At 33.0% G+C, this 12095-nt stretch overlaps 1 protein-coding gene across 1 annotated transcript; it reads left to right on the top strand.

The window, feature by feature from the left end:
• The first annotated feature begins 6197 nt into the window (after positions 1-6197).
• LOC141516936 (olfactory receptor 5D18-like) lies at positions 6198-7097 on the top strand. The gene has a single exon (XM_074227890.1). The coding sequence runs from the start codon at positions 6198-6200 to the stop codon at positions 7095-7097; it is 900 nt and encodes a 299-aa protein (XP_074083991.1).
• The last annotated feature ends 4998 nt before the right edge of the window (positions 7098-12095 follow it).

The following is a 12095-nucleotide window of genomic DNA, read 5'->3' as shown; positions in this document are numbered from 1 at the left end:
AGGGTTGACTCACCACCAGTGATATAAAGGGTGATATCATATACCAATTAATAGATCAAGAAATAGTCTATCTTTCAGAGCTATGGAAAGGGGAGAAATTTATAACCAAATACTAAATAATGTACATTATTAATGGCAAAATAGATAATTTTGACTACATTAAAAGTTTTTGCACTAATTAAACCAATGTAGCCAAGATTAGAAGGAAAAGAGAAAGTTGGGACACAATTTTCACAACTAGTGTTTTGATAATGGTCTCATTTCTAATATATAGAGAATTAAATTAAATTTATAAAATTACAAGTCATTACCCAATTGACAAATGATAAAAGGATATGAACTGGCAGTTTTTAAGTAAAGAAATCAAAGATATATATATGATCATATGAAAAATGTTCCAAGTCATTAGTGATTAGAGAAATACAAATTAAAACAATTATGAGCTACCACCTCACATTTTTCAGATTGGCCAGCATGTCAAAAAGGAAAATTAGTAATGTTGTAGAGATTGAGGGAATAATAAGACATTAATGTACTCTTGGTGGAGTTTTAAACTCATCTAGCCATTCAATGGACCAATATGCCTCTAAGTGCAAAGAGCAATAAAACTGTTCATACCATTTAACCTAACAATGCCAATCTACGCCTATATTCAAAAGGAATCACAAAAAATGGGCAAAATATCACTTGTTTTAAAATTTTACAGCAGTTCTTTTTGTAGCGGAAAAGGATCAAAAATTTAAGGAAAGCCCATCAATTGGGGAATGACTAAACAAGTTATGGTCTGTGAATGTTATGGAATGCTGTTGTTCTATAAGAAACTATGAATGGTCAGACTTTAGAAAACCATGGAAAGAATTATATGAATTGATGCTGAACAAAGGAAGCAGAAACAAATGAACATTGCAAAGACAAACAATTACATTGTGAGTTAATCAACAATGATGGATGCAGCTTCTTTTAGAAATACAGAAATCTAGGCCAAACCTGGGAGTTCTATTATGGACAACATATCCACATCCAGAGGAGGAAAATATGCAGAAATTGAATGGATATTTTCTTCACTTTTTAAAAACTTCTCTCATTATTTCCTTCCTATATCATTGTTCTCTTTCTTTTCCCTTTGTCCTAATTCCTGAAACACAAATGGCTAATTTATTAAAAAAAAGTTTAACACAAATGTACACTTAAAACTTTAATCAGACTATTTGTCATTGATGGAAAGAAGGTGGGAAGAAAGGGTGGGAGAAAACTGTAACATATATATGCAATTGAATAAATGTTACAAAACTTTCATGGCATATAATTGGAAAAAAGATAAAATATTAAAAAAAGAAAAAAGAAATAAGGAAACAAAGTAATGCTTATGGATAACATATTAATCTTAGAATAAGGAAAATCTGAGTTCAAAAGTAGCTTATCCATTTCCTAGATATGTGACCTGGGCAAATCAATTTTGTGCTGTTTATCAGTTTCCTCATCTGTGAAGTTGACATACTACTAGCATCTCTTTCCAAAAAGCTTGTTAGAAAAATAAAAAATTATGTAAATGTTAGCTATTATTAATTGCCTTCAATGTGTCAATAAATATGCTAAATATTAGAAATACAGTGACAAAATGTCACTGATTTAAAGTAGATTGTGCAAAGAGATAGAAATCATAAATATATATATAAATGTATGTATGTGTATATATATATATATATATATATATATATATATATATATATATATATATATATATTAATTGGAGGCAACAAAAAGGTTTAAATGACCAAAAGTAAGGGTAGATCAGGAAAAATTTCTGAAGAAGGAAGGATTTTAACTGGGTCTTGAAGCAGACCAGGAATGAGATAAGACAAAATAAAGGAGGAAGTAATTCTATATCTGAAACCCAACCTGTTGTACTGTTTTGGGATTGTTATATTCAGTATTCTTATGCTGGATAGACACCATCCTACCTCACTATGATTCAATTATTGGAGCAAGAGATTATATGCAATATTTTAAAATAAAATTGTCTCTTGTTGTTTTATCTCAGTAGACCTCTTTAAAGTTATTTTTAAAAAGATTTTAATCAGTATCCAAAAATAAGAGTGGAAAATAACGTTCTGACATTAAGTATCCCTTATGATTTCAAGAAAATACCATTCCCTAAAGTCTCAACTTCTCTGATGACTTACTTTGGGCCCTAGACAGGCAAGCTCATTAATTTCTGGCACCTATTTCAAAAATGCTTTTTTTTCTTTTGACATAAAAGCACAACTGACAGCATTTATGCTAGATTCAATTACTGGTACAGTATAAACATGAGTAGCACACTTTGAATTTTCATTGAATGGGAGTGACGTAAATTGATTCGCTGCAGTCAATTCAAAAAGTTTTATAAACTGTAAATTCACATTACTAGCTTTATTCTGATTCTGATCAAATTTGGCAGAAAGTGATGATTCCTACCAGTGACCATTGTTTGCTATCCAATCAAAATTCTTTATTCACTGCTCCATGGGTCTAGGAAACAACCATCAATAATCTGATATTATAGACAATCCCTTCTATTTCCTTTTCACAGGCTAATATTGATACTAGAAAATTTAAGAAATTTCTTGATCTGAAAGCAACTACCAGGAAAAGGAGGTAGGTACTTCTCTCAAATCATTTTGTTCACTACTATCTTTCTCATTTATTGGGGAGATATAGAATCTTGGGAAGTATAGGTTTCTGAATTCAATAATAGGATATATGTGAGAAGACTGACATGCACAAAAACAATTCAGATGTCAGAGACTACATATTAAACGTCTGTGTATTCATATTATGATTGGAATTGGTTTTTAGAGTTGGTGCAGTCAGGGTAGCTACTCAGGATAGCTACCCAGGGAATACTTGATATACAATCAAACTTCAACAGACCCTTCATGAAATGGGGCAGAAGAGTGAGGGCATGTCAGCAAGGAGAAATTGTGTGACTAAAAGAAGAATAGAGGAAATTCATGTTGGATTTAGGGAATTATAATTAGCATATTTTGAAAATTTTGTAGAACATGACATAGTATAAAGCTTATAAATCTTCAGTTAAAATAAAATGACAGAATATATGTGTTCAATATGAAGTTCATTCTCTAGGATTTACCATAAAACCTATAGAGACCATCTATCCAAAAGGACTCCAAAAATAGAGATCATTAAACAGAGGATCAATAAAACTTCTGGTGGCTAGTAAATCAGGTTACGCATTTGTCATCCTTATGGTAGATATTTAAGATGGATTACTATCTTGTCCTTGATTTAATATTTAACATTTAACAATATTTAATAGTTAACAAATAACAAAAAAAAGTATGTGGTTCTCACAAAGCCAGATTTCCCAATTTTTAATCATCAGTCTTGCTGTGATTGTTAGAACAAATAACAATAGGAGAGATAGAAATTTCAAACTTATATTCCTCCATTGCAGATTGAGAATTTAGACTTTAACTAGGAGTCAAAGAAGACTTTTGTCCATTTAAAATTATTAACTCTGATAGAAGATAAGATTTTGGGAGTTGATATAGTTCAGATTAAAACAAGATTTGAATGTCACAGAATTGAATTAAATATTTTCTTTAGCTTTCCAGGTAGTCTGATACAGAGACTAAAGAAGGAAATATTAAAGTTTTTTTCTTCCATCAAGTCTCTGATGAAAGTGACAAGGAATCAGGTTGCTGACTCAGAATCTTCTGATGTTCTACATAATTGTATTATTTTCCATCTCTGCTCCAATTGTCCCAGAATCAGGGAAACCCCTGGGTCTCATTTCCCCACTCATGCTATAATTTGTATTAAATATATTCTATACATGTAAACACTGGAAAGCAAGAACAAAACAAGTAGAGAAAAACTTCCAGAGTGGGCCAATATTTTAGCTCTTCTGGGTTGCATTGCCTAACAAAAATTTATTCAGGGCCAAGTACAGAATTGAATAAACATTGATGAATTCAATGATAACCCACAGCGCCAAGGACCAAAAAAAGATGCAATGTAGACCACAGCTCTCTTGGGCTGTAAGTTAGAGGGATACAGGTAGCAACCATGTCATTTTTTTTTTTTACCACATGGACATTCCCATTTTCCTAGTTAATGGATCGAGACAGGTTCTGACTATCCAAACTATGCTATAAATCACAAAAATTTTAAAGAAGTAAAAAAAAGGCAAGAAAAAGTAATGAAGGATTCAAATAGATCACATTTGAGGATAACAGACTTCATTTCTTGAATGTGATTTCCAAATTACTTTTGATCACTTCCTCAACCACTTGTCTTTATTTTATTATTATTATTATTATTATTGAAAGGCAATGGGGTTTAGCGAATTGTCCAAGGTCACACAGCTAGGTAATTATTAATGTCAGGTCAGATTTCAACTCAGGTCCTAGTGATTCAAAGACTTCTGCTCTATCCATTCTGCCACCTAGCTACTCAACCATTTGCTTGTACAGGGTTATTAATGAACTCTCAGATTCCAGTGCATTGAGAGAATGTATTCAAAATTAGCAGACGTTTAACTTATCATGTGGGGACATTTTGTTTTCATTCTGTATAAATTGAGACAATAAGGAAGACTTGTTAAAGTCTTAAAAACAAGTTCTGAAGTTAATATGAAATATTTCCTATGGATCTGTTAAATTAAATATGAGTGAAAATAAAATGAAATATAATTTTTTTAATGTTTTTGCAAGGCAAATGGGCTTAAGTGGCTTTCCCAAGGCCACACAGTTAGGTAATTATTAAGTGTCTGAGGCCACATTTGGACTCAGGTACTCCTGACTCCAGGGCCAGTGCTCTATCCGCTGCACCACCTAGCCACCCCAAGGAAATATAATTTTAAAATGAAGTTTATTCTCTAGAATTTGGCAAAAATATGTAGGTACAAGCCATATTGGGAGATGAACACTCCAAGAAGAGGGAGAGAGAGATATTTATACATTAAAAAATCAAGGAAATTGCTAAACATTCTGGTGACTAGTGAATCAGGTAAATACTTTTCCTCATAAATATGTCATCTTTATATTGTTCTGCTGTAAAGTTATATGATTCTCACAATGATTAGTAGCCAGTTTTAGCAAGTTGTAATCATCTGTGTTTCTGTGATTTTTAGAATAATAAACTATAGGTGAGAGATACATATTCCAAAATTATAAATGTTTGTTACAGATTTGAGGGTTTAGACTTTGACTAATAACAAACTGCAAAAATTATTAACCTTGTTAGATCCCACTTCAAGCTGAGAAATCACAAGGCACATTAAGAGAAGGAAAAACAAGGAAAAACAAAATAAAAAATTGGAAGAGTAATAGAAATAGAAATCTAAAGGATTTTAGAAAACTAAGTTAAATGTTGAAAGAATAAAACATGTAGAAGATTAAAGATAGAATGACTAGTAACTGTGTACTGACAAATTAAAAAGCAAGATCATTTTGTTTTATTTCTTCCTGGGAAAAAGGGAAAATAAAACATTCATACAAACATAAAATTACTTTGGATGTTCTCCTTTCAGAACCAAAAAATTTGGAGAGTGTTCCCATATGCAGAATTTCTTGTGTTATATGACTAAAATGTTCAGAATCATTCTAGATTCTGTTTCTTACTCTTAATTCTATCTCCTTCCACTAATAAATCAATTACCTTCTCACATTTCATCTCCTCTGCTATCTCATCTCTTTGTTTTTACTCCTCTCCTTTGAGAAAAGTCAATCTAATTCCCCTTTTTCTCATCCAACTTATGCACATTTCTGATACTATGAATTTATTTGATGTTTTAATAAATAATAATTGCAGAAATGAATTTTATTACAATTTATATTTTTGCTAAGACATCCAATTTATTTGGTATAAATAGATTTCATTGTGAAATCAACTCTTCTAACAGATGATCATCTGATTTTCTGTAACTTAGAGTATTAATGAGTTGCCTGGATCACTCAGAGGTTGTGATTGTTTTAGGTTTATAATTTAGTATGTGTCATATAAGAGAAGAATCTAGGATTTTTTTTATTTCAGGGCAGACCTTTTATCCAACAGAAAATATTGCCTTTCACCAAAGAAATATTTGATTTCCTTAAATGTGCTTCAATTATAAACATTTATTTAAGTCTCCCTTCAACTGATTATCAAAGACCCACTTAGGATAACTTTTCAATTTTTTTTTCAGTTTTTGCATGATGATCTCTGACAGAAATCAGAGTGCTACAGTTATATTTATTCTCTTGGGATTCTCTGAGTATCCAGATCTTCATATTCTTCTCTTGCTGATCTTTTTGGTCATTTATGTGATCTCTGTGGTTGGAAATCTTGGAATGATTGCAATCATTATCATGAAACCCAAATTACACACTCCTATGTATTTTTTCCTTAAATATTTGTCCTTTGTGGATTTCTGTTACTCCACTTCTGTTACACCAAAGCTGTTAGATAATTTAGTTGCAGAAGATAAGACAATATCTATCCCTAATTGCTTCACACAATTCTTCTTTTTTGTTTCCTGTGCTTTGACTGAAACATTCATTTTGGCAGTGATGGCATATGACCGCTTTGTGGCAATTTGTAATCCCCTTTTATATTTGGCTATCATGTCTCAGAAATTCTGTGCCCTGCTAATGGCTGCAGCATTCTCCTGGGGAATATTCTTCTCTCTGGTCTACACTGTCTCTCTTCTCCAACTATCTTTTTGTGGTACTACTATTATTGATAATTTCCTCTGTGAGTATTCTGGCATACTCTCTGCCTCTTGCTCTGATAAATATGTTAGTGAGATGATTCTATTTATAGTTACAAATATTAATATGATGAGCACATTAATTGTCATATTCACTTCTTATATTTTTATTTTTATAACTGTCATGAAGATGCATTCAGTTAGGGCAAGGCATAAGGCCTTTTCTACTTGTGCCTCTCATTTGACTGCTGTTGGAATCTTCTATGGTACAGTGTTTTTCCTCTACTGTATACCCAATACTAAAAGTTCCTGGTTCACCCTCAAATTGGACTCTGTTTTCTATGCAGTGGTCATCCCCATGTTGAATCCCCTTATATATACAGCCTCAGGAACAATGATGTGAAGGAAATACTCAGGAACTTAATAAGCCAGAAATGATTTCCCATTAAAGGATTATCATCTTCATCATCATTAAAATCATCAACATCATCACCACCACCGCTGCAACTACCATAAACCAAAATAGCAACTACAACAGCAACAACAATTTTAAAATAAACAAGTAAAAGAGCATATTGCTTATTCTGCTAGAATTAATGGTTCCAGATGTTGTAATACATTTAATCAGCTATTGTTTAACCTTGTTGCTACTTCAGATGTGTCATACTCTTATAAATCTGCATCGAAGTGAAATAAAAATGTGAAAACTGAAAACAATATGTAACTGCCCTGATTCCCTTACTCCTTACTATGCTGGATTTCTTTACCCCCTCCCCCATTCTATAACCAAATGGCTAATTTCTGTTAAATAACTGGGTGAATACAGCAATGTTTGCTTTTATTATTACTGAATATCAGATTTTGCTGTCATTTCTTCATCTAATAACTCATAAAAGTCTTAGAGTGGGGAGAAATCCTACTAGAAAAAAAAAGAAAAATGTAAAGAAACAGAATAGATCATAGAGAATCAGGAAGGAAAATGGTGATCACAACACTCAGGTTGATGCAATTCATTATATTGATAAACTACCTATAGCAATTCAATGTTCTCTGAAAATATTGTTTGTATCCCTCTTTTCTGAAAGGTATTGCTTCTTTATATTTTCCTTTTAGTATTTTTTACTTTTTTGAAGGGCAGGCAAAACATTCTAAAGATTATACACTTTCAAATTCCTTTTCAAAGTATACTATGTAACATTATACATATTAATATTATTTAGATTCCCTATCATAATACTTTGAGCCATTTGGCTTAAAGAATGCCTTTTAAAATTAAATGTATTTTTTCTATCCTTATCTCCTTTTTCTGTGTTTTTGAATTGTCTATGAAAAATATGAAATTGATTATTAAATGAATGGATAAAGCTGGTTGTACTTTTCATTTCTTATCATTGGGAAGTGATTGGATTTTCTGATAGTTTGTGTAATATTCAAAGAATGAAAAAATTTTCTCCTATTTTTCAAAAGGCAGCTTCCATCTTGGATTCAGTTCTTTGGCATATGAATAAATAATCGGGGATAATCATTTTCCTTTACACAATTTGAAACACTCTCCATAAAAAAATTTGGACAAGTTTCAAATATTTAATAAATGTGCTCTTGTGACAGTCTGCCTTGGTGATCAACTCAGGGAAAGTACAGTACATTCTATTTGATTCATACATAAATATCAAAAAATTCTGAGGTTGCTTTATTTAATTCAAAGGTTAGTGTTTATGTTGATATTATTACAGGAATTTTTCGAACCACTGGATTTGATTATTGAATTGTTTTCCTACTCTAATGTATGTGACCTGAAGTTAACAAATTGGATTTCCAATTCTGTGACTTCCAGGATGTGACTGGGTAAAATAAATTACACTGTCTGCCTTTTTTCTCTATTTTTTGTGAATGACAGTCTAAATCATTTCTTAAATATCCTTGCTTTACATCTTCTTTTAAAATATTTTAATTATTTTTTAAAAATTTCTCTATTGATCTTTTTAAGGAACTAAAATCTTTGTAGTTTCTCAGGTTAGTAACTTTGACAAATTCTCAATTCTATTTTTTGTCCCCTTTACCCCCATATGCAATCAATTGAAAAACCTTACCATTTCTACCTCAATAACTTGTGTTTGCTTCTCTTCACTCAATCAGATGACACCATAATTAAAAAACTCACAAAAGTTTTCTTAGAGACTCTATCTCTTAAATAGAAATTCTTTTTGTGATTTTCATTAAAACAATTGCAAAAGGGTCCAGAGAACCACCTCAGAATTGGGGACCTTAGCATAGATTCAGTTTCTTTCTAATTGATTTCTCCTCCTCAAGTATTCCTATTCCAAACCATTCTCCATAAGGCCATCGAATGTTTTGATTATTTTTACTTAATCACATAACAGATTGTATCACGACCCATATAAATCAATTACACTGACTTCTTATTTGTTATAGGCTAATATATACACTTTTCTGTATCACCTGCAAATCTTTCACAATCTAGCCCCAAGTATTTTACCATAGTTATTGGCATTATTCTAAGTACCACACTCTACAATCAACAGTGATTTGGGGGATTCTTCCGATAATTTACTCCTTGTCTTTCTTGAATTTGTTTTTTTGCAAAACCATCTCTCCAATTCTTTTTTTAAACCATTTTTTCTTCATTTATATTATTTCAATTATCTTGTGAGAGTAATAATAAACCCCTTTAACCCCAAAGTAGATGAGAAACCACAAGAATAATGAGATAGAGGGGGGAAAAAAGGTACAGTCTGTGTTCAGATTCCAATAGCTCTGTCTCCTGGAAGAGTTGCCTTTTCTATCATAAGTTCCCCCAGAAAAGTTACTTCACTATTTTCCCCACAGTTGCTATTGCTAGATCTTTTTCCCTTCACCCTATCCCCCTCTACTCTCATCTACTCCATTCTCTCTCTCTTTTCATCCTGTCCCTATTCGGAAATGTTTTATGTCTGAGTCCTCATTCCCACAATCTTCCCCTTCTTCTATCATATACTCCTCCATTCTCTTCCCCCATTCTCCCTTATCTATCCCTTTCCTCTTATTTTTCTCTATTCCCTATTATGTGTGTATGTTATTTCCTCTCTGAGCCATTTCCGATGAGAATAAAGGCTAACTCATTCCCCCTCACCTTCCTCTGTTCCACTCCATTGAAAAAGCTTTTTCTTGACTCTTATGTGAAATGTTTTAGTTTCTTCTTCCTCTCCTTTCCCGTCCTCCCAGTACTTTCCTTTATCACTCATTGACTGCATCTTTTTACTATATTATACCATTATATTCTGCTCCTTCCTGTGCCCTGTCTCTATATGCTCCTTCTAACAGCTCTTATGACTGAGAAAGGTCATATGAGTTCTCAGCATCTTCTTCCCATGTAGGAATATCAACAGTTCAACATCAAGTTCCTCATAGTTAATGCTTCTCATCCACTACCTCTATAGTTCACCTGGGGCCTGTACTTGGAGTTCAAACTTTCTTTTCAGCTTTGGTTATTCACAGACCAGGAGGGAAGACAGAGGTTCATACACTGAGATCCTTGAGGGGGGGTCCCCAATAATACTCAAAAGCTCAGGAAGCACCCCAATACCAGGCACGGGCTGGGGAAATGAGTAAATATAGAAAAAAGAGGAACACCATTGAGAAATACATTGTCTGTGATCCCAAGAAGGATCAAAATACTCAATCTGAAGATGAGGAAGTCCAAACTCCTGCATCTAAAGACTGCAAGGAAAACGGAAATTGGACTCAGGCTATGACAGAGCTCAAAAATTTTTTTGAAAATCAAATGAGGGAAAAAGAAGAAAAATTGGGAAAAAGAAATAAGAGATGAGGGAAAAACATGAAAAAGAAGTCAACAGCTTAGTCAAGGTTATCCAAAAGAAAGCTGAAATAATAACATGTTAAAAACCAACATAGGTCAAATGGATAAAACAGTTCAAAAAGCTATTGAGGAGAAGAAGGCTTTAAAAGCAGAACTGGCCAGAAAATAGGAAATAAGAAATAGAGAAAATAAATAGATAAAATAAAAAAAAATAAAAAAGCTCTCTGAGGAAAACAAATCCTTCAGATATAGAATGGAACTAAAGGAAGCTGTGAACTTTATGAGAAGTCAAGACACAATACTTCAACACCAAAAGAATGAAAAATTAGAAGAAAATGTGAAACATCTCACTGAAAAAAACAACTGAACTGGAAAACAGATTCAGGAAAGATAATTTAAAAATTATTTGTATACCTGAAAGACATGATCTGGAAAAGAGCCTTGATGTTGTTTTTAAAGAATTCCTACAGGAAAACTGCCCAGATATCACAGAAGCAGAGGGCAAAATAAAAATTGAGAAAATCCACCAATCTCCCCCCAAAAAGAGATAAAAACAACCCCCAGGTATATTAAAGCCAAGTTCCAGAACTCCCAAGTCAAAGACAAAATATTACAACAGCTAGAAGGATACAGTTCAAATGTCATTGAGCTGCAGTCAGGTCTCACAGGACTTAGCAGCAACTACATAAAAGGCTCTTGGGGCTTGGAATATAATATTTCAGGAGGTGAATGAGCTCAGAATGCAACCAAGAATCAACCACCCAGAAAAACTGAATGTCCTCTTCCATGGAAAAAGATAGACTTTCAATGAACCTGGGGAATTTCAAATGTTCCTGTTAAAATGGCCAGAGCTGAAAAGAAACTTTGATCTTCAAATACAGGAATCAAGTGAAGCATAGAGCATGGAGGAGAAGGGTAAAATATGAGGGACTTAATGGTGATGAACTCCCTGAATTCCTGCATAGAAAAAATCATAATGATAATACTCATAAGAAACTTCTCATTTAATAGAGCAGGTAGGGGTAGCTAGGTGGCACAGTGGATAGAGCACCGGTCCTGGAGTCAGGAGTACCTGAGTTCATATCCACTCTCAGACACTTAATAATTACCTTGCTGTGTGGCCTTGAGCAAGCCACTTAACACCATTGCCTTGTAACAAAAAAAAAGAGCAGGGAGAAGGAGCTTTTATAGATGAAGCACAGGAGAGAGCTGAATTTGAAGATATAATATAGTGTAAAAATGGAGTCAATGGTTAAAAGGGAAATGTAATGGGAGTAAGAGAAAGAAGAGGTGGAATAGGCTAAGATATTTCATATAATAAGATTTTTTTATTACAATGAGGTATTGCAATGATATGGAAGGGGGAAGGCAAGGAGGAATAAGGGAACCTTTTCTCTCATCAGTTGTGACTCAGAGAAGAAATGGCATATATACTCAATGAGGTATAGAAATCTAAAGTAAGAAGGGGAGGGGGACAGGGTAAGGGGGAATGTGAATGATGAAGGAGAGGATGGACAGTAGGGGAGAGTGGTCAGATATAACACATTTTCCTTTTTACTTCTTGCAAGGGACTGGGATTGAATG

This window comes from Macrotis lagotis, chromosome 3, assembly GCF_037893015.1.
Source record: "Macrotis lagotis isolate mMagLag1 chromosome 3, bilby.v1.9.chrom.fasta, whole genome shotgun sequence".
NCBI classification, from domain to species: domain Eukaryota; kingdom Metazoa; phylum Chordata; class Mammalia; order Peramelemorphia; family Peramelidae; genus Macrotis; species Macrotis lagotis.
Note: the sequence above shows the minus strand (reverse complement) of the source record. Positions and strands in the feature narration are given on the sequence as shown.

What these genes read in the sequence shown, in the direction of transcription:
- LOC141516936 (XM_074227890.1), top strand. Translation starts at nt 6,198, where the DNA reads ATGATGATCTCTGACAGAAATCAGAGTGCTACAGTTATATTTATTCTC.